General features: G+C 37.1%; 5 protein-coding genes and 1 long non-coding RNA gene across 6 annotated transcripts; 3 read left to right on the forward strand and 3 right to left on the reverse strand.

Moving 5' to 3' along the window:
• Positions 1-381: 381 nt before the first annotated feature.
• On the reverse strand, positions 382-5161 carry LOC106443690 (membralin-like protein At1g60995). Its single transcript, XM_022700760.2, has 15 exons — positions 4707-5161; positions 4433-4495; positions 4161-4266; positions 3843-4039; positions 3472-3553; positions 3057-3118; positions 2792-2886; positions 2611-2690; positions 2107-2190; positions 1799-1915; positions 1626-1711; positions 1426-1532; positions 1237-1328; positions 1059-1135; positions 382-982 (listed from the first exon to the last, which is right to left on the reverse strand). Exons 1-15 carry the CDS (start codon positions 4857-4859, stop codon positions 536-538), a joined length of 1848 nt encoding a protein of 615 aa, XP_022556481.2. The 5' UTR covers positions 4860-5161; the 3' UTR covers positions 382-535.
• Positions 5162-5291: 130 nt separating this feature from the next.
• On the forward strand, positions 5292-10609 carry LOC125585284. The gene is made up of 3 exons (XR_007322211.1): positions 5292-9324; positions 9420-9960; positions 10086-10609. It is a non-coding gene; the product is annotated as an uncharacterized LOC125585284 (long non-coding RNA).
• A 2510-nt stretch (positions 10610-13119) lies between these two features.
• Positions 13120-15686, forward strand: LOC106403970. Its single transcript, XM_048755636.1, has 4 exons — positions 13120-13756; positions 13816-14684; positions 14729-14794; positions 14874-15686. The coding sequence occupies exons 1-4, from the start codon at positions 13120-13122 to the stop codon at positions 15684-15686; spliced, it is 2385 nt and encodes a 794-aa protein (XP_048611593.1).
• Positions 15687-16420: 734 nt separating this feature from the next.
• LOC106441350 (uncharacterized protein At1g43920, Chloroplastic-like) lies at positions 16421-16945 on the reverse strand. The gene is made up of 2 exons (XM_013883179.2): positions 16829-16945; positions 16421-16708 (listed from the first exon to the last, which is right to left on the reverse strand). Exons 1-2 carry the CDS (start codon positions 16943-16945, stop codon positions 16421-16423), a joined length of 405 nt encoding a protein of 134 aa, XP_013738633.2.
• Positions 16946-17775: 830 nt separating this feature from the next.
• On the reverse strand, positions 17776-20991 carry LOC111205019 (kinetochore protein NUF2 homolog). The gene is given in 12 exon segments (XM_048756110.1): positions 17776-18053; positions 18258-18353; positions 18445-18602; positions 18693-18807; positions 18972-19025; positions 19480-19499; positions 19502-19586; positions 19679-19768; positions 19851-20030; positions 20103-20193; positions 20269-20487; positions 20621-20991. Coding segments are annotated over 12 exon segments (1320 nt in total). The 5' UTR covers positions 20785-20991; the 3' UTR covers positions 17776-18005.
• Positions 20992-23012: 2021 nt separating this feature from the next.
• On the forward strand, positions 23013-23510 carry LOC111205688. Its single transcript, XM_022701842.2, has one exon. The coding sequence runs from the start codon at positions 23013-23015 to the stop codon at positions 23508-23510; it is 498 nt and encodes a 165-aa protein (XP_022557563.2).
• Positions 23511-25174: the final 1664 nt, after the last annotated feature.

The raw sequence follows: 25174 nt of genomic DNA on the forward strand, positions 1-25174 counted from the left end.
ACATTTTGGTTATTTTCATCTTTGTGATCTATTTTTGTGACCAAAACTTTTTTAGTGTTATCCTAGGATATTTCTCGTCGTAAAACCAAAATATCAAGCAAAAGTATTTACTACTCTGAGCCATAATAAGCTTCAAAACATCATAATTTTCAATGAATCATATCATTGTTTTAGCGAAAGTGATGTGATGATGTCGTATAAATAGACCTTCACATAATTTCTCGGATAATTTTCCATAATGTTAAAAGGGATAGAAAACAATTATAATCTTTTTCATGGTCACCACTATTCCCAGTTTCTCAATAACTATAAAGTTGCCTGGTCTTGATGATAGCAAAGTGAGGTCAATTTTTCAGAAATCTAATCATAACCAAAACACAATGTCATAAACCAACCCATTTTACCATTTTTGTTCACCAATGTTTGTACTCAAAATGCTTGTTTCTCTGGCTACTACTGACTCTACAAGCAACAAAGAACAGAAAACACAAACAAAAAAAATAAATAAAATATACAGCAAACATAGGAAGATACTTTAGTCCACTAAAATAGTATCATTATGAGGGTTTTGAGGGGAAGTATCGGCAAACACTTGAGCTTCGTCTTCATCTCTCACATCTCTAAACATCGACAGAAACAAGTTAAGTCCTTCTGTGGGAGCACCGCCTAAAATTCTTAGTAGCATCGAACTCAACGAGCTCATCGCGCCTGCTTGTGGGTTAGGCACTGCGGGAATGGTATTTGCTGTGTTAACTTCTTGATGTTGATGTTGCATTGGATTCTCGACTCCTGCTGCTGCTGGAGATCTTGTTTCTGTGTTTTGGTTTAAGGTAGTGTTGTTTGGACCAGATGAAGATCGGTTTCTGTTCAGCCTTGTGATGTGAAGAGTTGATGCTAGGATTGTTGAGGAAGTGATGTGGAAGTCTGGGTGTTGGTGAAAGTGTGACTGTCGGCTTTGAAGGAATCTCTGAAGAGCCGGTACCTGCCACTTTTGTGTTTTATTTAGACAAAAAAAAAAAACAATTTCGATTGAAGCTTTTCTGGAATCAAACGTTTACCTCAAAACGGTTCCAGAAGTATAGCATCAAGTGTTGCATGAATGCAGCGGTTGTCATAAGGGCAAGATAAGAAAAGCCTGTTGAGAGTAACGCAGTAAGGGACAAATACACTGTGACGTCTCTGAGAAATATATACAGTAGTAATCAGACAAATATAATGTATAAACTCAGTCCTTACCATATGCATACGAGAAGAAATAAATATGGAACACCAAGAAGTACAGCAAAAAGAAACGAGGGAAGAACTTCATCGATATTGGTGTTCTAACACTGCAACATTTGGAAGATAGATTGTGAGAATATCACGAGTAAGAGAGCTCGATAGTTCATATATATGGGTGACTGAGACAAAAGAGAAAGACCAAACCTTATCAGAGTGAATAATTCGCATAGCCAGACAAGAACTAGAACCATGAAAGCCAACAACTGATCGTCGTAAAACTCAAACAGGAAGAATAGAATCCCAATCATAATCTACAATTTCAAATGATTAGATTATGTTGGTCAGACTCCAGAGATTCCTCTGAGATGTTGGAACAAAAAAGAACCAGGGATGTGTGTGCATACCGGTACAAAGACAAGGGATTCAATCACGTGCACAAAGATCAACTGAAACGTTGGTAACTGGTGCTGAGCATGGTGTTGAAGCTGCACTGAAAAAAATTGATATCCAAACAAAGATGATTGTTGAGAAGCAAAGATGGGAAATCATCGGCTACTGAAACAGAATAAAGACAAACCAGTGAACTTCAACATGCGAGTTTGTGTCTCTCGCAAAGTGAATGAGACAGACATTGTGGTTGTGAAAAACACAAAAAGTGACATCATAAGCACACCACATTTCGTCACCAAGTAATCTGCATGCGTCCGGAATAATAATATTTACTTTAGCACATGGTTATACTGAAGTAAAGAGAAAGTTGCAAGAGCTACTAACGCCGCCTTAATCAGATCTTCCATTCCAACATAATGCTCACACTAAAAAAATTTGAGAGATGCAAGGTAAAATTTGTAACATATGATGATCATGACACAGAACATGACATACCTCCAAATTGCGAAGAACCTTCAGAAAGTTCTTGGGAGTAACTAAGATTGTAAAACTCTCTTGTCTGGAAGTTGTATAGATAACCTGTAATGGGTAAAGTTCGAGTTATATGAGGTGAAATCTCCAGCTTTCACAATAGCATATAGATAAAAAATAATCCAAGGAACATGAGCTGGAGACAATGACATTGGTTATTTTATATTATGCATTTTCATGCATGGACCAACTAATTCCTGCATTTCCCAGAGGATAAATTAATTAAGGTAACAATAAAATATACACAGACAGTCTCTTTTTAGCGGTAGGCTAAAATTTCAGATGGAGACACGTTGCACACAAGCTACATGAGCAAGGATAAAACAAATAGTTGTCCTCAACGCAAGGAATCAAAGGCCTAGAAGGATGCAGATATATAACTCCGCTCTGCCTAATTGCAAAATGAAGAGACCACAAATAGTGAAACTTGCATGGGCTTTATCAACCAGACAAACAGCTAATACCTACCTTGACCAGCAGAGTTTTGTAAGCTATTCATTATAATTGTATCATATCCTACAACTCTGTTTATAGTAAGTTGCTGCCACCTGCAAAAGTAATTTAATTTTAAGAAGCTTATCATCAGGATCCAGCCTTTCCAATTAAATTTAATTGTTTCCATAGTGAGGGACAATAACATGAGTATTACCTGTTGCCAAAGCACGGATGTCGTGCTGATATGCTTACATTTGCAGTGCGAATGTTATGCCGTGACTTTGCTTCATCAGGCAGCAAAAAGTAGCCCTATATAAAAAGAAGGCAAAGCAACTGTAAGATCGAACCAGAATTTCAACTGAAGTGTTTCTCATTTTTGTATCTTCCTTAACAGAATAGATTATTCTAGGGTATAAGATGCTCATGGATCTTCCACTAGTCAGCATTGCTTAAGGCTATCAACAGAGGATAATGTTTACCTTTTCCATAGTATATAGATATGTCGGCTCAAACTCTTGAGTTCTTCTCTCAAGCCATTGAACTGTCATAAACAACCGACCAACACATTAATGTCGAGCATACCGGTTAATGCATACATCTCCCACCCGAGGCATACCAGTTAATGCAACCTGGGTTACTCTTCTAATCAGTAAACCTCTTAAATGAAAAATAGTAGAATGGCTATTATAAAAGAAAGGTTTGTAAATAGAGACTTTTGGTACTTTACATATTTCAAAACAAGAAAGGTTTTTCAACAAGGCAGTGTATGTATTCAGATTCAATTTTTCATTTGTAGAAAGGCTCAGCATTGTCTGATAGGTTCATTTAGATAAGATAATGAAGAACTAAACGACTATAGACATAAAAGAGAGATTCTATTGAGATGGATTTTACCTGCATAGTAGTTGACCCTATCCATATACAGCACATGTAACAATTTGGGCAGATCAAGATTCAGTGGTATGCCGATAATGTTCTGCATTTAAAATATGAAGGGAAAAATAATTTGTTTTAGTCAAAACACGAATAATCAGGATTGAAACTCGGCACATCATATAATTACTATGGCACCCACATACAAACCTAAGTCCATTTTCCTCGCCCAATAAAGGGAAACAGTACTAAATAGTTTTCACATCCTAGCAATTGAGCCACATGCTAATACTCACCCTTAAATCTTCCAACTTTTGAGGAACAAAAGTAAACGAACAAAGTGGTTAGATGAACTTATTATTCTAACATATTCTAAGTCAGTTAATACTCACCCATATTTTTCTAACACCTCTGAGGATCCGTGCTGTGTGCTGTAAAACGAAAGATATGCGCCTATAAAACTTTTTGGGAAAGCGAAGAACAGCTGCTCTGACAGTCTCTTTTGCAGACGCGGAGAAACTACTCCGGGGCTCTTCCTTGTCAGTTTTGACAAATGTATTATCAGCATTCTCTTCGCTGGTACAGCTTTCTACATGATTTCACAAAGAAGCAGCATAAGTCCATGCAATCTTCAAAGATATTTAGCTCCTACAGGCATTCTATCCAAACCAATTCAAAACCACAGACTACTCCTGAAGATAAAGAATCACCTTGATCAGTCTTTGAGACTTGTAAATTGTCACCTGCAGCTTTAACTTGAGGAACATCTGCAGCGGTACTTTCATCACTACGTGACCATAACCCCGCGCTTGTTATCTACAACACAGTAATAAGTTGGTGAGACATACGTTGTAGAGAACTAAGGAGAAACACAACCTTATCTATCGCTAAGTTTGAGTAGTTTATCTAGCAAGGAGCAGGAACAAAGTCATGGGCCAACAGTTACTCAAAGCTAGCACCAGAAGGGATAAGAGGTACATACCTTGATATGTAAAAGCTCTGCTTCAGATAACTCAACTCCAGTCAGCTCACTTGAACAACCAGGCTTTGCAAGAAAATATGAAGTGTGCGCATAAAGAAATCAAAATAGACTCCAAACCAAGTTCAAGCATATTTATAGCTTGCAGCTTTTCAGAAATAAAGTTCAACCATAGAGTCATTATCTGAGGCAATTTACCAAAACGGCTCTGAAAAATCTTCAACATAATCATAAGCTAAATTTTCAAGACTTGTCAGAATCGGCGTGAATTGAGTACCTGCTGAACATAATTGGCGTGCATAACAACGAGGATGCAGAACAAAGTGATGGCAACGAAGAGAAACGTATACTCTAGGAAATCCCTAACCCTAGGCTTTAAGATTTGTGAGAACCTCTCCTGAACCCTAATAAACGTCTGCTCCGGATCCATCTTCGATCTAAGATGCACTTTTTCTTCCTCTTCTTACAACTGTCCGCTTCGACGATAGGAGGGCGTTGACATCGGATTCGATTTGCTCCGCAGTGAGGACGATGATCGTTGATTGCTTTTCTTCAGAAGAATATCAAATCCACGCAAGTGAAGATTAAAGATTGAAAGCACTGCGAAGGAATTATCTACTTTTATTTATCCTCTTCTGAGAGGCGATGGCGAGTTTTGTTGAGAGTAGAATCTTGGCTCACGAGGGCAAGGGTTTGACTGGCCTGAATATTTTTGATTTGTTTTTAACGTCCTGTCTTTCACGAGACATCATCTTTCTTGTCCCTATTTGGCAAGAAACTATCTCAAATAGACTCAAGAAAAACAAGCACTAAATATATTTATTTTTAATTTGGAAATTATGTAAATTATATAAAATCCTAGACAAGTTTGAGATATTTATTATTTATACATGATTTAACCTCATTCCCGCCAGACCCAAACCTATGATCTAACCAAAGATCCAATTCTCTCTGTTTTGACTCTCAATTGTCTCTCTCAAACTCTAGATCCAATTCAATTTTGAAATCAAACCCGAGATTCTGTAAATTTCTCCTTTCACCTCTTGAGTCGATTTCAAATCATAAGATGGTGGTTGAAACAAGGCGGATAAGAAAAAAGAGAATCCCACAAAAAAAAGTGGAGAAGAAGAATGCAAACAATGAAGAAGAATCACGAGATGGTGATTCAGATACATATGTTGATGGTGGAGAAGATCCACTGAATCATAGCACGTAGAGGTAAAAAATTAGGAATGAAATGTGATTTGTAGTTTCTATTGGCATTTTCATTGTTTTGTGCAAGGGAAAGGTGTGTAGAACTAAGAACAGTGGGTAACACTATCAGTAATACTAGTAAAACCTTGGAACATTAGAGAGTATTGGAATACCTTGGCAAAACTATATTGTATTACTCGTATAACTGAGGTAAAGTAAATGTTACTTGCAGGATTTTGAGGCAACTAAGGTAATCAAACAAGATAGGATGTTCTTCTATCTAACGTTTTACAAGAAACAGATAAAGTTGGAGACAAGGTGTTTCATAGTAGACGCTATTGAGACGCTTGAGAAGCTGAAACCGGAGCTCACTGTTTTGGAGAGGAGCTTGTTTGAGGAGCGCATCCTCAATTCAGACATTTTTGCCACGTGAAAAAGACTCAAACCACAAAGTCCAGAAAATGTGGATTCTTTTGTTGCGGACTGCCAATAACTCGAAGCGAAAAGAAGTGTGGTTCATTTTCAATGGCTATTACATTAAAAATGAAGCGTATGATATAAAAATTAGCAATTCAACTAGCCATTACATTTTCTAATACAAAAAACGAGGATGTTAATTCACATGAGATAAAATTTATAAAATGATGAATCTTATAAGCTTCCATATCAAACATTCGCTTTTCATAGATGTTGATGACAAAATTGGTACTATATCTCTCTCTTTTTAGAACCAATCTTTCATATGGTCTGTATGATCATAGACTAAAGAACCAATTCATTTAATATTTTAACAGAATTTATTGTTTGTATTTGGACCAAACAATTAAATTTTTTTTTTTTTATGAAATCTATTTTTAAATAAGCATAAGATTGGTTGCTTTCTATATTTGAACCAAAAATAATCATCAAATCATCTATAATTATAATATTGCTTTTAAACAATACGAATGAACCAAACATATTTAGAAGGCCTATAATCACAGAATATTTAATACAAAATCATTTTTACAGGTTTAAAAGAAAGTATTTACAACCGATCAATTTAATCTCTACCAAAATTTTCTTGGTATCTAGATATTCTAAGCGTATACCAGAATAATATTTATCATATTAACTGAAATTAGGTCTGGCAAACGGGTCCTAAACGGGTTCCATTCAGGTTCATTCGGATTTCGGATTTTTGGGTTTATGAATTTTAGCCCCATTCGGATAATATAAAAGTTTGGGTCGGATTTGGTTCAGGTTTAGTCGGGTTCGATTTGGGTTTAGTTACATGTCTAAGATCCGGTTGAACCCAAAATAGTTTTGGTTTCGGATATTAATCAGGTTACCAGCTCCAAAAATATTGATTTGCACTTGATGTAACTCAATATATTTCCAATATTTTCAATAAATTTGTGTGTAAGGCTTCCTCAAACCATATTGTTGTCCTCAAACCATATTATATATTGTCCTTGGACTATATGTGACAATTGACATATCATGACAAGTAAACCTTGTACGATGAGAATCATACAATACATAATGAAACCTAAACAAATTAGAATTAACAATTAACAACTAACAACTCTATAACCATAAAAACACTTTAAAGAACAACATTGTTTAAACTTCAGAAGCAAACTTATTTATAATTGAACTGTAAATGCGATTGTCAAAATATAGAAACACCAATATTGACCAAATACCAAAACTATATATATATATATATATATATATTAAAATAAGAATATGTGTTGATTAGTCATGTAATATACAATTATCTTAGGTACAATAATATCTTAGTGTATTTTGGATACATATTAATGACTAAGATTGGGTATGGTATAAGTTCTTTTAGGAATTTTGAATTTTTCAGATTTTCAGATATCTATTTGGGTTCAGTTTGGATAAAACTCATAACCCAAAATACCGTTAAACAAAATCAATTCAGCATTTATGTCGAGTTCGAATCAGTTTGGATTCATTTTTATCGGATCAGATTCGATTCAGATTTTCGGTTTTGGTTTATTTGTCCAACCTTAATTGAAATCATAAAAGAAAATGTAATATATTAAAATTCTGAAAGTAGCACCATTTTTTATATACTATAATGCAAGTCGTCTGGCAAATCAGAGACTGACATGTGGAAAATGAGTTAATAAAATTATGAGAAAAATTATTTAAACAAAATAATGTTTCAAACAGAATTAAAAAAACAGGAACCGTATAACAGTTTTATTTAAGACAACCCATGCTTCTTTTCTTTGTCCACGATCCTTTTTTCATACTCTATAATCTCTTATATTCGTTAAACAAACAATAGAGAAATTCCCAACTGATTTGAAACAGAGAATATCAAACTCATTTGATCCTTCTTTAATCTAAAATCCCTTAATTCATAATTGGGGCACTACATATAAAATGTCACGACTCACGAGCCAATGCAGAGTTCGATTTCTATTTAATTGGATCTTCTTCTTTTTGACATTATGTAACTGGATCTTAACAACCTATATTTTCCAGTAACACTATCTCCCTTCTTTGTACATATTTGTTAACTTCAACAGAGCACTACATGGACAAGAAGATTTCTTGAAAAAGTGGACATGGTGGATATGATTTGCAGGAGGTTCAACCAAAAAAGGAGACTATAGGACAGAAAAAGAGAGAAAGAAGAGGAAGATAGGAAACATACGAAACATGCAAACGTGGTAATTGAAAAAAGGTAAATGCGTTTTTATTAATTCACCACGAAATGATCAGATTGATAAATTGTTTTCCTATTGGTTTATGCATGGTCATAGGGGCGAGAGGAATATGAAGTCTTGGAGATGGAAACACCGCTGACATGGGAAGGTTAATTCAATTCTAAGACAAAATTAACATAGGTATATTATATGGCAACTATATTTTGTATTATTGCAGTGTTTTTTTTTTGCTTAATATTACTGCAGTATTGCAATACACAATTTGTTTTTTTTTAATGTTTGATATAACAATACACATGCAATGATAAATAGGTTATTTTCACTCTATTGCATCAATGAGAGAATCAAATTCGTCAACGATTTTGTTGGAGTCTTTGTTCTTGAAAATATATATACATGTCACTTTTTAGTTATAGATAAAGTAGCTTTTTGTCTGGAAAAAACGCCATGTGTCGTCTTTTCATTCGCTGTTATTTACGAATTGGGCTTTGTTTACTAAACCGTATTCTGTGTTTTCTTTCGGGCCTATCTCTAAATATAATGCATTGAGGCCCGAAATCGCATGTCGTCGTCTAGGTCGTATCTTCATCTTACGGCCGCCACTTTTTCCGAGATGAAAGTCGATGATAACGCCATGGACGTTACAACGTTTCATCTTGCTCACGTTACAACGTTTCATCTTGCTCTTCTTTACTTACTGTTAATTCGTGATTTCCCCACTCCTCAGCATTCAATCCGACTCCTTCTCTTCCCGTAGGTACTCACTAGAGCTTCGGGTATAAATACCTCCTCATCCAGACATGAGCATCACAACTTCAACGAGAACCAGAAGATCACTCTGTTCAATTTCCGGTTATTACAATGGCGAATTCCCAAGTCCTTCTTGCTGATTTGAAAGCAGGACACTGCTCCAACGTTGCGGAGGTCTGGTTGCTGCGATTCTGGGAAGCCAGAAATGTGAGGAAAGGCGGTGAACTGACGATTGTTAACATGCTCTTTGTCGATGAGAATGTAAGCCTCTTTTCATAGATCTGATTTCAGAAAAGAACATATATATATATATATTTGGTGTGGTAGTCTTATCATTGTTCGTTCTTTATGATCAGAGTTCAAGGAAAGGTTTGCTTGTGTCCTACCCGCATCGAGCTTTTACCAACGTAATGCGGTGAACAAGGTTAGATTTCAAGTGTGATTAGTTTGTATTGATCTTTTCCTCATTTAAAATGAACTCCGTGACTTTATTAAAAAGCAGAAAGAAGCAGCTTTATAAAGGTTTTTAGTATGTATACTAGAATAAGGGTGGATAGGAGAAGTAAGATTGGAGAATATTAGTTGATTTTCAGACTTAATTTTGTTTGGATGTTGCTTTTAAATGACCAAACCAGAGACTTAAGACATGTATGTGTGCCATCATGATGCTCTGATTGTGTTACGGCCCGTAAGTTTTCATTTCTTTTTTTTGTTAGTTAAACACGTGAAAGCTAAATGTTAATAAGTTCGATTTAGAGTTGTAAACAAAATTCAAAGTTATAATATTCCATATAGTTGTATAGGCTATTGACTTTTAAATATTCCCTCGGTTACAGCATTGAAGACGTTCACCCAAACGGTGGAATCAAGAAATTCAAATCTTCTGTCTACTCCAACGTAAGCTTCTTCCAATCATTTTACTCTTTCTTCCAATTATTTTACTCTCAAGTCAATCATGACAGTATCGAGTTGTAGCGTGCACTGAGTCTCCTAATAACTTATAGCTCTCTTATACTTTTCAGTTTGTATTTTCCTTTCGTCTAAGATCAAAACTGGTTCCCCAATCCAATCGTTCTCAAAGTCATGCGCTCATACAACAAGATGAGATGAATTTGTCTGCAAATCGGTTTCAAAGGTTACGAGAAGTAGCTCGAGGTCATCTTTCAAGACTCCAAGGGATTTGGTCTCTGTGCTCTGATCAAGTCGCAGTTGGACTAAAAACTCACTCCTGCTGCATGTGCGATCGTGCTCTGAGTCCTTTTTCTTTGTCTACCCCCATCAAGACTTCTTCATCTTCACATCTGAGTGAGAGCGGGAGCAAGGCTGCAGACCCAGTTGGGACATCACCAGAGCCTACAACTAAGAAGCCAATGAGGTGTACCAATCTTGAGTAGACGTTATAGTGGCTCTCAATTATCGTTCAGCCCAGCTGTCATCTATCATATTTTCATAGTTTCTGCTTCCAGTTTTACAATTGTAAGGCTTATTAGGTCTCTGTCTATGCAAATATTTGGGCTTTGATATTTTAAAATTAAACACTTATACACCTAAGTGAGTCAAGAACACAATATTTCCCACCTTCTTATTTCTCTTCCAAACACACTCCATCGAAGGTAAATTGACTCTACAGGAAATAGCTTTCCTCGACACAACGCTTTTTAAAACTTCGGGGATATAAACACAAGAACGTAGCTGGGTGGATGTCGTCCACCTGAGTGTGAACCCAAAGTCGACCTTCAGTTCGTCAAAAAGCTTTTAACACAAGAAAAATTCCAGAAAATGTTTGAGCGTTCTTCAGTTTTGCCAATTTTGTTGATCAGACGTAACAACGACCGCGTACAATGCTGTGACACCGGCCAAACATGTCACTTAATTAGCCACTTGGCATATTATTAAAATAGTCGAATTTAAATATATGGATGCCCAAAACTACATTTCTAAACGGAAAACAATACGGCAATGTAAGCACTGCGATTAAACTATGTTAGGCACACTTTGACTCTAAAGAACGATTGTCCAATTACCACCATCCACTATCCTAGACAGATATAATAAACTGAAAAACTATTAATAAACAACAAAACAATTTAATCCATCGTAACAGTAAACTAAATGGAATAATCTGGAAAAAGAATTCCAAGTCTTAATTTACAATATACATTACAAACTAAAATAAAATAAAAATGCAACACAATAAACATAAATTCAATATTTTTTTGAAGACAAAGCATTTAACCAATACATCCACGATGAATCCTTAATAGATTGTCATATCTATGACATGGACAAAACATGTGAGGATTGTCAATACTTTAAAAGGAGAAAATTTTTGTTATCTTCATTCAAACACATGTATTTACATGTTTTCCTGAACATAGATTTTATTTTATGCTTTAAGATCAACTATATTTACTTTGGTGCAACTATCACCTATTTATTCTACTTTTATTAAATCGATTAGTGAAAATCACTTAAGTTATTCTTTTTTGACCTAAACAACTTCAAAACAAAGTAATTCACTATAATCACTAACCACTATCAAATTGATATTAAAAAAATTTAAAATCATTAGAAAACAAAACATACGAACACGGCGCATAGCGCCAGAATACCACTAGTATAAATATAAATTTGGTTTTATTTGTAAGCCAAAAAAGAATTCACATGCGAAGCATGGGATCAATACTAGTATATTTATAAAATTGATTTTTAACGTTAAAACTCTTCAACTAAGTTTGTTTAGGGTAAAAAACCCCTAACTAAGTATTTAACGAAAAAAATCTCAAACTAACGTTATTTAATAAATTAAACCCTAGCAGGTCATAATTACCATTACTACCGGTAAATTTTTAGTTTAGGAGTTTATACATTAAGTAAACATAGTTGAGGGGTTTTACCATTAAAAATCTAAAAATTCAAAAAATTCAAAATTTTATAATATTATTTAAAAATTAGTAACTTTTTTTTTGACAACATAAGCGAGAACTAAGTAATTGGACCGCGCGATTCAGAAAGCCAAACCGAAAGTATTGAATCAATATATAACATAGCTGAAGAAGAACTCCTCGCCCCACGTGCAAGCTTGTCTGCCATCGTATTTTGTGCTCTTGGAACATGTCTGATCCAGAAGTTAGGGAAGAAAGTCTTACTGCGTCTGAATTCTTTATATAATTTTTATATATTTTCTCGGTTTCTACATTTTTAATTTATACATATATAATGTTGATTTAAAAACACATCAAACACATATATTTACTAAAAAATAATTAAAATGCTAATTTTGAAAATTTAACTTACTAATTTTAAGATAATATTATAAAATTTTGATTTTTTTTGATTTTTAATGGTAAAACCCCTCAACTATGTTTAGTTAATATAGAAACTCCTAAACAAAAGATTTACCAGTAGTAATGGTAATTATGACCTGCTAGGGTTTAATTCATTAAATAAAATTAGTTTAGGGGTTTTTTCGTTAAATACTTAGTTTGAGGTTTTTTATCTAAAACAAACTTAGTTAGTTGAGGGGGTTTTACATTAAAAATCCTTATAAAATCTAAAATAAAGTATATATACATTGAGAAATCGGCCAAAAAAACACTGAACTTTGCGGAAATTGCCAAAAGAAACCTGTACTCGAGTCTGGCCAATAAAACCCAGATCTTTTGTTGACTTTTTTAGTTTATTCACAAACTTACGGTTGACTTACCAAATTAACACACCGTTAACCGACAGTTAAAACAGTGTTAACTCACCGTTAATTACTGCCGTTTAGTGAAACTACGTCGTTTCATCCAATTGTTTTGTTAAAGACAAAATCTCAAGACGACGTCGTTTTGCTTAATTAAAATTGTTGTTGGCTGGACTCGAACTCGTACACTCGTGGTCCTTAGGGGGTTTTGCCACTGAGCTAGTGGACTTTTCGGAAGATTACCACACATGTTTATTTTTATTGATCAAAAGATGTGTTTGATTGAAATCAAACAAAACGAAACCCGTGTTTGAACGTAGCCCTAATTTCTCAAATCGATTTGGGGATTTTTCTTGTGATGTGAGGAGATGGTAAAGACGAAGTTCACAAGGAATGGAAGGGAGGTAATGATTTTCGGAGCGATGAGAAATTTCGATTACGGGAGTGACGAGTCGAAGAAGGGTGGAGAACGCGATGCTTCTGTGAGTGGAGAACGCGATGCTTCTGTGAGTTTGTCATCGCCGGAGAGATTGAGGATCCGTAAAAGCGTTGAAGGGATATCGATGTTGGCATCTACAGAGGCGTCGAAGGCGTCAAAGACAAGGCGGGGAACTTCATATGGGTCGCCTGCGTCATCTCCGGAGAAGACCACGAGGCGGGGAACTTCATATGGGTCGCCATCTCCGGAGAAGGCCACGAGGCGTGGTTCAACTCTGTCTCCTAGAGTTGCGAAGAAGCAGAAGGTAAATGTGGCTCCTTCTGGTGATGACAGAGAAGAATGGCCAGAGTCTGAGATGTTGGCATCAGCAGTTGCGAAGAAGACAAGGCGGAGAACTTCATATGGTGGGTCGCCTGTGTCTCCTAGACAATCGAAGAAGCAGAAGGTAAACTCGGAGAAGAGTCTAGGTGATGATGGTGATGACAGAGAAGAATTTCTCCAGATTGTGGTAAATGAAGAAGAGGAATTTGGGGATATAGGTGATGATGGTAGGGAAGATGAGAACGGTATTGCTGCATTGAGGAAGTTGGTTGTACAGATTTGAGTCTTTATTTTGGTGATAAAGCAAAAAATGATGACTGTGAGGTTGATGAAGACGAAGGGGATGATGATGAATGGGATGATGATAAAATCTCTGATCATGTGTCATCAGATGATGAGAATGAAGAGGAGATGATACCTGCGCAAGCTTACAGAGAAGACACTGATCCAGAGGAGCTCCTTCAGCTAGGCAAGACATTTTCAGATGCTGAGGACTTCAAACATGCTTGTCTCAGGTATACCCTGAAAACCAGATACAACATCAAGTACTACAGATCCAGTAGCTTGAAGATGGGGGCAAAATGTGCCGCTGAGATGAGAGATGATGAGGCTCCATGTCCCTGGATGGTCTACCGTTCGTATGATAGGAGGAAACAGAAGTTGATGGTAAAGACATACGTCAATGACCATAAGTGTGAGAGGACAGGGTATTCCAAGATACTTAAGAGGTCAGCAATTGCAAGTCTATTTGCTGAGAGGTTAAGGCTGAATCCTAAGCTCACAGCAAAGGAGATACATGATGAGATCTTAAGGGAGTATAAGATGGAAGTTTTAGAAAACTCATGCATTAAGGCCAAGACGAAGGTGATGAAAGAAAAGAGGAAAACCCATGAGGAGCATTTTGATAAAATCTGGGATTACCAAGCAGAGATATTGAGGAGCAATCCTGGATCAACCATGGACATTGAGACCATACCAGGAGCCACAGTTGGAAGCAAGCAGAGGTTCTACAGGCTCTACATGTGTTTCCAAGCACAAAAGGAAGCATGGAAGAAGACTTGTAGGCCTGTTATTGGCTTTGATGGAGCCTTTTTGAAATGGGACATCAAGGGACAGTTGTTGGCTGCGGTTGGAAGAGATGGAGACAATAGGATTGTCCCTATTGCTTGGGCTGTAGTGGAGATAGAGAATGATACAAACTGGGATTGGTTGTGAAGCGTTTGGCCTTGGATTTGGGATTGGAAGATGGGAACGGCTTTGTTATAATGTCTGACAAACAAAAGGTAAACACCTTGCTTTCATGATACTCAATGAATGTTTGATTCTTGTTTCTGATTTCTTTTTTTTTTTCTGATTTTGTAGGGATTAGTGAAGGCAGTTCATACCCTCCTTCCAGAAGCTGAGCATATACAGTGTTGTTGCCATATATACGAGAACTGGAGGAAAGGTGGAAAAGATCTAAGGTTACAAAGGTTCTTCTGGTTCATTGCAAGGAGCTACACTCCTGGTATGTTCAACTACAACATGGACGAGCTTAAGAACTATGATCCTAGCGCACATGCATCTCTGATAAAGACAAAGCCAGAGACTTGGTCTAGAGCTTTCTTCAAGATAGGCTCCTACTGCAATGATAATCTGAACAACTTGTGTGAGTCCTTCAACAAGACCATCAGGGAGCCTAGGAAGAAGCCTCTGCTAGACATGTTAGAGGAGATAAGGCGCCAATGTATGACTAGGAACTACAATAGGTCTAAGATGGCTAAGGACAGGAAGACTAGGTTCACCCAGAAGACACATAAAGAGTTAGACAGGGTTGAGAAGAAGTCAAAAGAGTGTAGTCTGCGTTGGGAAATTGGGCCAGAGACTGAGGTGGAGGATAAAGACCAGTCATATGTGGTGAATTTGGAGAATGAGACTTGTGCATGTCGAAGCTGGCAAATGAATGGTATTCCTTGCATCCATGCTGCTAAGGTCATCCTTGGTGTGGGAAGAAAACTTTCTGAATTTGTTGCTCCTTGCTACACAACCTCTAACTGGCGTGAAACCTACAGTTTTGGTTTCAGACCTGTAAATGGGATGATAGAGTGGCCTCGGACCAATAGATTAGGTGTGATTCCACCACCTAATCGAAATGGCAAGCCTGGTAGGTCTAAAAACCATGATCGAAAGAAGTGAACCAATGAGACAGTGTCTACTACCAAGCTGAGCCGTGCGAACAGGGTAATGACATGCTCTAATTGCAAAGAAGAAGGGCACTACAAGAATACATGTCGGAAGGCTTTTGTTCAGAGCCCACCTAAGAAACCAAGAGGCAGACCAAGGAAATATCAGGTTAGGGTCTTGGTTAGGGTCTTAGTTTTTTAGCTATCGGTAATGTGTCTGACAATTCATTTATATGTTACAGGGACTACATTTTGGCGAGTCACAAGCTCAATCATCACAAGCTCAATCATCACAAGCTCAATCCTCACAAGCTCAAGCATCACCATGGGAAGTTCCTCAATCTTCACAAGGTCAATCCTCACAAGCTCAACCATCACGATGGGAAGTTCCCCAATCCTCACAAGCTCAACCATCACAGACAACAGCGTGGGGAAGATGGTTCTTTTAGATCAATATTAAATATTCTTTTGTTGTGTGTCGTTTATGATGGTGTCTCTGTCTGAATGCTTTTGGAACAAGAACTACCTTTTTTTTTCTTCTCTTCCTGCTGTTTTAATTTGAAACTCTCAATGAAGATAGTGTTGGTTATTATCCTTGTGTTTTCATCATGTTGTTTATCTTGATGGTCTGTTCATTGGTGTGTTCATTTGTCCTTCTATAAACAATCAAGAAGTAAAACATAAACCTTACTGAAACATAGTCTTAAAACCTTACTGAAACCATTACCATTAAAGAAACAGAGTCTCCTAGTAGCTATTCAAAGACAACCCATCTGCTTTGTCAAACATGATCAACACAAGACATATCACAACGCCTAAACAAACCACCAGAAAACCCACTTTCATGATTACATTCAGCTTCTTAAGTTCATTGCTCGCCTTCCTGACATCTTCTTTCAACTCTTCCTCCACGGTTTTCATGCTTTCGATCTCCATTTTAATTTTCATAACATCTGATGCAAAGCACTCAACTTTTGGCAATGCATCTTGAACCTCTTCGTAGACAGCTTCATCTACCCATTTATACAAGTGATCCTAGACACAAATCATGAACACAATCTTTATGTTCAAACAATTTCTCACTACCTAGCCATTGAAGCTTTATGTTCAACAATTTCTTAAACACAATCAATTGCAATCAAATTAAACACTTACATTTTGAAACGTTGGGCATCTAAAGAAAGTTCTTCCTGGATTGACCTTCGTTTTTGATGTGTATATCCCAGTTCTTCGACCACACCCGCATTGCTCCGGGATACCACGAATTCCCATCGTATTCACAGACGAATCCCCACAACCCGAACTCATCATGCGATACTCGAAGAAGGAAAGGTGAGAATCGAGATTCTTAAGGATGAGATCGAAGAGAATCGAGCTTCAATCGCGAACTTGATTTGTGATTTTGGGAATTTAGGGTTTATACCAATCGGAGGAGAAAACGCCGTCGTTTCTTTTTGATTCATTTAACTCGGATTCAAAGAAAATAAAAGATATTGTGTTTGTTAATCTATTGCAAAGTCCACTAGCTCAGTGGCAAAAACCCCTACCATTAAACCCGAGTACACGAGTTCGGGCCGTTGGAAACCCATATTTTTAATAACAAAGCGTTGATAAACGACGTCGTTTGTCTTTAATCAAACAAAGAGATGAAACGACGTCGTATACTTTAACACCCAAAATTAACATTCGCTTATTTATCTGTTAACTCGGTTAACGGTGTGTTAATCTGGTCAGTCAATCGTAAGTTTCTTAATAAACTAAAAAAGTCAACAAAAGTTCACGGTTTTATTGGCTAGCCCATATGTCCAGGTTTCTTTTGGCAATTTCCGAAAAGTTCAGTGTTTTTTTGGCCGAATTCTCTATATACATTCAACAAAAGTTACGAAACACCATATTCTCACACTCACACCTTTTAGACATTTATCATAATATTTAGAGTTTGAAATTTTTTTTTCAAATAACATAGAGTAAAATCTATATTGTTTTTTGTATCAAAGATATTTTGTAGTAAAAAATTTAAATAAATCACATAAACATAAATATTGTAGAGTTATAGAATAATAACACCAAGATATTTACAATTTAATCATCAAATTTTAGACTAGAAACATAAATATTTTTTATATATGAAAAATAACTGGTGTATCAACCAGGATTTAATTCTCCAAGCCTTTTCTCTTTTCTCAAATTCTTAGAAAACTCAAAAATAAGCATAACTAAATATATTTTCCAAGCTTGATACTGATACAATCGCAATAATTTAGTTCGAAATATGAAAAACATTGCAATCTCTCTCTACCTTCGCCTGACCCAATCAAACGTTCCTTCCTTTTCACAAGCTTGGCAAAACCGCTCCAAACGACACCGCGTATTCATGAAACTGCGAACATCAACGACAAGGCTCAGTTTAACTTGTCTTACAAAGAATCTCTGATAGTTTTTTGTCACATTGAAAACCTCTACACTTGTTGCAACATCAAGCATTAAAATTTTTGTTATCCTGATCTGCCTTTTTCAGCTACTCGATTGATTTGATAGTGATGCAGCATGAGAGACAGGTCACTGAAAGAGAAATGAGACAAACCTGCTTCACGATCTCTTGATATTTAGCTGCTAACTGTTTCACATTAGCTTCCCCTGATTGTTTCACCTGGGTAGTCTTGGCAGTATTCTCATCAACCTATTGTAAATATAACCAACAAAACACTTAAGGGACATGCTAAAGCATACAAATTCACATCGTTAGATGTACCAACATAAGGAACTATTACCATAGTGACTACTGATTCAACATCATTTTGTCTGGCTTCAAGTTGACGTCTTCCGGATTCAACTTCCAGTTTTAATTCATTCAGTTGTTTCGTCCAGTCATCAAACATGACTTCTTTCTCTTTCTCTAACTGCTTCAACGATTCGTGCAACTGTCTCACTGTGTAAAGAACAGAAATTACAGCCTCCGCACACAAACAAAACTGAGAAACAATATCTCTAAAGAGGGAAGACATAAACCAAGCCTTACCTGTTCTCTCTCGCTCAACCACTTTCGCCTCCAGCGATTTGTACGCTGCCCCATCTTCACTAAGCTTAGCTTTCTGAGCTTTTAGATCTTTCTCAATTGCTTTCACATTGGTTACCTGTAACATCATCAGACAAAAAAATGAATGATACATCGAAAGACACTTCATATCTCATTCCAATAAATTGGACGGCTTTGTGCCTTGTTACATGCTGGAGATGCATGCATGGTTCACACTCTACAAGCATTGAAAAGTGTAAGGACATTGTTTCTTGTAGTCACCTGTTCGTTAATTAATTGCAGTTGCGCAGATGATTTTGACATTTTCTTGAATGCCTGCAAAAGGCAACGAGGGATAGCATGAACTTTGTTACCACAGTGGTAAAGCAAAATATTGATGATACACACCTTAGGCTCATAAAATGAAAGCATAAAACTGTTATAAGTCTAAATGAATTAAAAGAATATAGTACAGGCCCAAACTATAATACTATATATTATATCCACCTTGGACTCGCTGTCAACTAGTAGACACCAAAATAATGGTGTATGAACGAAAGAAAGAAAGAAAGAAAGAAAGAAAGAAAGAAAGAAAGCATCAGAGCAATAAACACCTAACTTAGTAAAATAATGATGTCGTTTGAATCGTTCGGGAGCAGTATCAACAGTGATCAAAGACTTGGAAAGCTCAAAGAGTAACATCAAATTGCAAAGAATGTCAGAAATGCATTTAGTTTCGTATGTGGACTAATGTGATTTGGTATTAGTCCAGAGTTTCTCCATTAGATACCTTTTCATAAACCTCAAGAAGGCAGCCTTTTCCTGGAAAGTCTCCATTGCTAATCTCTCAGCTTTCTTTGTTTCCTCGAGTACTGATTTCTTCTCTTCTAAAGCCCCCTGTCTCCACAATAACATATGAAATTATGAACTAATCTTGTATACACAAAACGTCCTCTTAGAAACTGGTGTTAGTAAAAACAAAAACAAACCTGTAACTTGTCTGGAGACTGAACAATTTGTGAGCGGAGGTTTGCATTTTCTTGGACAGATTGCACAAGATCGAACTCTGCTTTCGAAATCTGTAAAGAGAAAATACACATGTCAAGAGCTAGAAACTCCTCTCAGACTGAAACACTTGCACATATCTTTCGATTTCCTAACCTTGTTATCCATCAGTGTACTCTCCTCTTTCATTTTGTTAAAGGTAGCTCGCAGAGACAGCTGCTGGTTATTGAGTTCTGATATCTTCTGGTTGAGTTCTTCGATACTCGCTTCGAGCTCTTGAACAAAAGGCAAATCCCTTTCACAGGCTTCATCAAACTCTGCAATCTCTGCATTCAACTGTATGGAAAGCCTTCAGAAAACCAAAAGACGATATATTTATATATTGTATACATTTTTTAATTGCATTACCTGAGCAATCTTGGCGTCCCATTGCCTCCGTTGCTCATCAAGAAGAGTCAACTCTTCTGTCAGTGGTCTTATAAGCTCCATCTTTGAATCCCTAATAGGAACAAAGAAGATGCAAAGGATCAAACTTAAGAGATTCAAAACAAAAGAAGACTCAAAAGGAGCATACTTGTGTAGGCCAAAGTTCAAAAGTGCTCCTATGAAAAACTCGGTTCTTGATGAGTCTGGGCGTAAGAGATCCTTGAAATTGATGTTTAGCGGACACTCCACCATCTCTAAAGTATCTTTCAGTTTGACGTAGAGATTCATCACCGGAGCTGAAGTAGTGTGATGATCTGGATTCTCCAGTTGCTCCAAAGCCTCGAAATCAACTTGCCCTTTGTCTTCTCTACAGTAAATTTTGAAATTGGAAAGACCCAAATGTCAAAAACAAAACATTCGAACTCGCTCAAATGAGATGATCAGATTTCCCCCAAATAGATAAAATTAGGGTTTAGTGGAATCGAGTGAGGAATGCATACTCGCTGAGGACGTCGAGATAGATGAGGATTCTGGTGTAGAGGTCGGAGACGGAGTCAAAAGTAGGGTTCCTGAGATCGGCATCCTTGAGAGAAGCGATGTTAGCCTCCGTGAGAACGGTGATGATGTCGGAGCGAGAGAAGTTTGGATACTCGTAGGCCGACATCAGTTTCGGTTCGGTTAGGTTCGCTTGCTTCTGGATTTCGAAAAGAAACTGAACAGATGAACCAAAACCCGGAGAATGGAAAAGATACTAGTATAGATCAACCAAGAGATGTGTTTAACTTTGATTTTCCCGCCTCGCCTTAAGGCGCCGAATAAGAAAGGATAACACGTGGCATGTTAACCACGAGTTTAATAATCTGGGAACTAAGTAATAAATACAGTAAAAACTGTAAAAATTAATAATGATGGAACTTTGGTATTTTCTTAATTTACAGATTTATTAATTTATAAATTTAGTTTTTTTGAATTTTCTATTTTAAGATATATATTTTTTTGTTATAAATCATTAAGTGGATGTCCCATAACTAATACAAGAAGAGAAATCCCATCGGCCATGGCAAGGCCCAACCGCAGGATGAGAGGCGGCCAGGACTTCCTAGTCGGTCAAGGCTTACCATAGTTTCCTTTTCTATGTTTTAGTAGTTTTCGTATTTCCAGTTAGATTAGGTTTTGAATACTTTCCTTTTATATATTCTTTGTAATCCCTATACAAGGAACCTTATGATTCATTAATAAAATACAGAAGAATTCCTCATTCTTTTACAACACGTTATTAGCACGATAGACTCCAAAAACCCTGAAACAAAATCGAAACTCCTAAACCCTAAAAACCCTAAGCCGGCGACGATCTAGACGTTCCTCCGTCTCTTCTCAACTCCGACGATCAAGCTCAGCCCCTAGACGTTCTCTATTCGTATCCAACGTCCTCAGCCCCAGCTCAGCTTGCATCCAGCTCAGATCACGATCCCGACCAGACGCAACCACACCCATGACAGCATCAGCTCGCGATCGCTCTCGGCCTGCGACCCGATAGGAACCGTCTTGCGTCCATCCGTCTCAGCTCGTCTCAGATCTTAGGAGGTCCGGTTCAGACCTACAAAACAAAGGTATAAAGACTAAATCTGAGAACATAATGATCAAAACCTAAAACCCCTAATCCATCATTATGGAATCCCATGTTCTTGATCAAACCCTAAAACCGGTATAACCTAAATCGACAATCTCATAACTAGTTATAGAAATTGATTCCTTAGAACATATTGATTGTTTTTATTGATTGTTCCTGATCTGAATTTAAGAAACCCTAATTCTGGAGTCGAAACCCTAAAACCTAAAAGTTTGAATCCGATTTTAAATTGATCTTGTTTGAGTGATTAATGATCTGAGGTTTTAGGATTGATAGATTGATTGAATAATCTAATCTCGAATTTAAATTCTAAAGGCCTTGAAACCTTGATTTCATATTGATTAAACCGGCGGCTTGTATTGATTAAATTGAAACCCTAAATTTATAAATTGAATCCAATAGAAATCTAATTGACTAAGGTTGTTTGCATGACATCTAAATCTGAATATGAATTGCATTCGTCTTGTTTATCGACCAGCATATAGATTATACAAACTCGAATTGGTTTCATTAATAAAAGCATATGGTCGTGTGGCCTAATCTCTCTGTCACATATAGAAACATAAACTAGGATTGTTCGCACCATGGTCAAGTAGATTTTCATATGAACGATACTATTGTTTGTTTATGTGTTCGTATAAGGCTTGAGTATGGCCGAGATCCTTGTTTGAATGATCACATTATAAAACCCTAATTTCAAATGAAAATGTGATCAGATGTCGAAAATCTCAAACCTAGACTATGCAGCCCTTAATCTCTCTGGAGATAACTATTTGCAATGGGCGCTAGATACAAAGATCAACCTGAGGTCAAAGGGACTCGGTGATACTATCATCAAGGGCAACAATGAGAATGATAAGAATCGGTATAGGGCAATAAGTATTATACGCCACCATCTCATTGAAGGTTTAAAAGATCAGTACCTTACAATGGAAAATCCACTAGACCTTTGGACCGTTTTACAGCGTAGATATGATCACCAGAAAACGGTGCTACTACCAAAGGCTAGATATGAGTGGAAGAATCTCAGATTCATGGACTATAAGTTTGTGGATGAATACAATTCAGTATTGTTCAAAATAGTTTCAATGATGAGATTTTGTGGTGAAGAAGTAATCGAGAAAGAGTTACTTGATAAGACCTTCTCTACGTTCCATTCCACAAATGTGTTGCTGCAACAGCAGTATAGAGAGAGAGGCTTCACCACATACACTGATCTGATCTCGTGCCTACTTCTGGCCGAGGCTAATAATGAACTCCTGATGAAGAACAATGAGATGAGACCTCCAGGATCAGCACCATTACCAGAAGCCCATAAGGCCGAACAAGAAAAGAAAGATCCCAAAGAAAGCAACCACGTCTATAATGAAAGAAGATCACACGGCAGAGGCCGTGGTGGGTACAAGGGACGCGGTGGTCGTGACAACTACTCATATGGCCGAGGATATGGAAACCACAATAACCGTGGTCGTGGTTCCAGCTATGGCCGTGGAAGAGCCACTTTTGTCCGCGGTCGAGGCGGCATATCCAAGCCGTCTTACTCGACCAAATCCGTTTGTCACAGGTGTGGGATAAGTAACCATTGGGCCAAGAATTGTAGCACCCCTAAACATTTATGTGAACTCTATCAAGAGAGCCTTAAGAACAAGAATCCAGAAGCCCATATGGTTCATGATAATGGGTATGATGCTGATGATGATTTCGACCACGAAAAGGATGATCTTATGGATCATGAGACATCAGATTGTCTTAAAGACTAATTCGAATTTTGTTTGATTGCTTTATGATTGCTTTGTGTTTCATTACTATTTGATGTTTTGAATTTATAATATGAAGTTTTAATTTAAAGTTTTATAAAAGTCTCTGAGATTATAAATCTTTTATATATAGAAATGAATGATGAGATGAGTATACTTGTGGTGGATAGTGGATCTAGTCACACAATTCTTAGAGACAAAAGATATTTCATAAATCTCACATTGCAAAATGCCAATATACATACCATTGCGGGTGTAGCCAGCCTTATTGAAGGCCACAACCAAGCATACATACTGATGCCTAAGGGCACTCATCTAGAGATCAAAAATGCTTTATATTCCCCCAGCTCTAAAAGGAGCTTATTGAGTTTTAAGGACATAAGGTTAAATGGTTTCCACCTTGAAACATGGGAAGAAGGAAGTAAAGAGTTCCTTAACATTATTTCGATCACCCAAGGCAATAGAAAGATCCTAGAAACAATACCTGCAATGTCTACTGGTTTATACTATGCAAAGATCAGTATGATCGAGGCTAATGCCTGGGAAAATTTCACTCTATGGCATAACTGGCTTGGCCATCCCGGTACTAGTATGATGCGAAAATTGATAAAGAATTCTGAAGGGCACACATTCAAAGGAGTTATCCCAAACAATCTCACATGTGTAGCATGTACACAAGGGAAACTCATTACTAGGCCATCACCAGTCAAAGTGAATAAGGAAATCATAATTTTTTTGGAAAGGATTCAGGGAGATATATGTGGACCAATACACCCACCTTGTGGGATATTTAGATATTTCATGGTCCTGATTGATGCATCGACCAGATGGTCACATGTTTGCCTACTATCCACACAAAATTTGGCATTTGCAAGGCTGCTTGCTCAGATCATAAGACTGAGAGCACATTTTCCAGATTTTCCTTTAAAGACTATACGTCTAGACTGGTGAGTTCACGTCCCAGGCGTTTAATGAGTACTGTATGTCCATGGGGGTAAGTGTGGAACACTCCATGGCACATGTACATACACAGAACGGCTTGGCCGAGTCTTTTATTAAACGCATACAACTGATTTCCTGACCATTACTCATGAGGTCTAAACTCCCGGTATCAGCATGGGGACATGCAGTATTACATGCAGCAGAACTGATTCGCATCAGGCCATCTAGTGAACATAGATATTCACCATCCCAATTACTCACGGGTCATGAGCCAGACGTGTCCCACATCAAAACATTTGGATGTGCCGTTTACGTTCTAATTGCTCCACCACAGAGAACTAAAATGGGACCACAGAGAAGGATGGGAATATATGTTGGATATGACTCTCCAACCATTATAAAGTATCTTGAGCCAACCACGGGTGATTTGTTTAAGGCCAGATACGCAGACTCACACTTTGATGAGTCCACATATTCGACCTTAGGGGGAGAGAACAGCCAGTTGATAAAAGAAAGAGAATGGTCTCGACCATCAATATCTTGGTAAGATCTTCAGACTAAAGAATGTGATATGGAAGTCCAAAAGATTATACATCTACAAAAGCTAGCTAATCAGCTGCCAGATTCATTTGCTGACCCGAATGGAGTAACAAAGTCATACATACCGGCTTGTAATGCACCTATAAGAATAGATGTCCAGAAGGGACAATATCAAGTTGCTACAG

The sequence above is a fragment of the Brassica napus genome, chromosome C4 (assembly GCF_020379485.1).
Source record: "Brassica napus cultivar Da-Ae chromosome C4, Da-Ae, whole genome shotgun sequence".
Classification (NCBI taxonomy): Eukaryota; Viridiplantae; Streptophyta; class Magnoliopsida; order Brassicales; family Brassicaceae; genus Brassica; species Brassica napus.

Coding starts and splice junctions, on each gene's coding strand:
- LOC106443690 (XM_022700760.2), bottom strand. CDS start 4,859: ATGGATCCGGAGCAGACGTTTATTAGGGTTCAGGAGAGGTTCTCACAA. Junction 3,119..3,471: donor TAGGGTCAACTACTATGCAG/GTAAAATCCATC, acceptor TGTTTATGACAG/TTCAATGGCTTGAGAGAAGA. Junction 2,691..2,791: donor CATCCGTGCTTTGGCAACAG/GTAATACTCATG, acceptor TTACTTTTGCAG/GTGGCAGCAACTTACTATAA.
- LOC111205688 (XM_022701842.2), top strand. CDS start 23,013: ATGAAGAACAATGAGATGAGACCTCCAGGATCAGCACCATTACCAGAA.
- LOC106441350 (XM_013883179.2), bottom strand. CDS start 16,945: ATGGGAATTCGTGGTATCCCGGAGCAATGCGGGTGTGGTCGAAGAACT. Junction 16,709..16,828: donor GATGCCCAACGTTTCAAAAT/GTAAGTGTTTAA, acceptor ATTTGTGTCTAG/GATCACTTGTATAAATGGGT.
- LOC106403970 (XM_048755636.1), top strand. CDS start 13,120: ATGGTAAAGACGAAGTTCACAAGGAATGGAAGGGAGGTAATGATTTTC. Junction 14,685..14,728: donor TTGTCCCTATTGCTTGGGCT/GTAGTGGAGATA, acceptor TTGGTTGTGAAG/CGTTTGGCCTTGGATTTGGG. Junction 14,795..14,873: donor TAATGTCTGACAAACAAAAG/GTAAACACCTTG, acceptor CTGATTTTGTAG/GGATTAGTGAAGGCAGTTCA.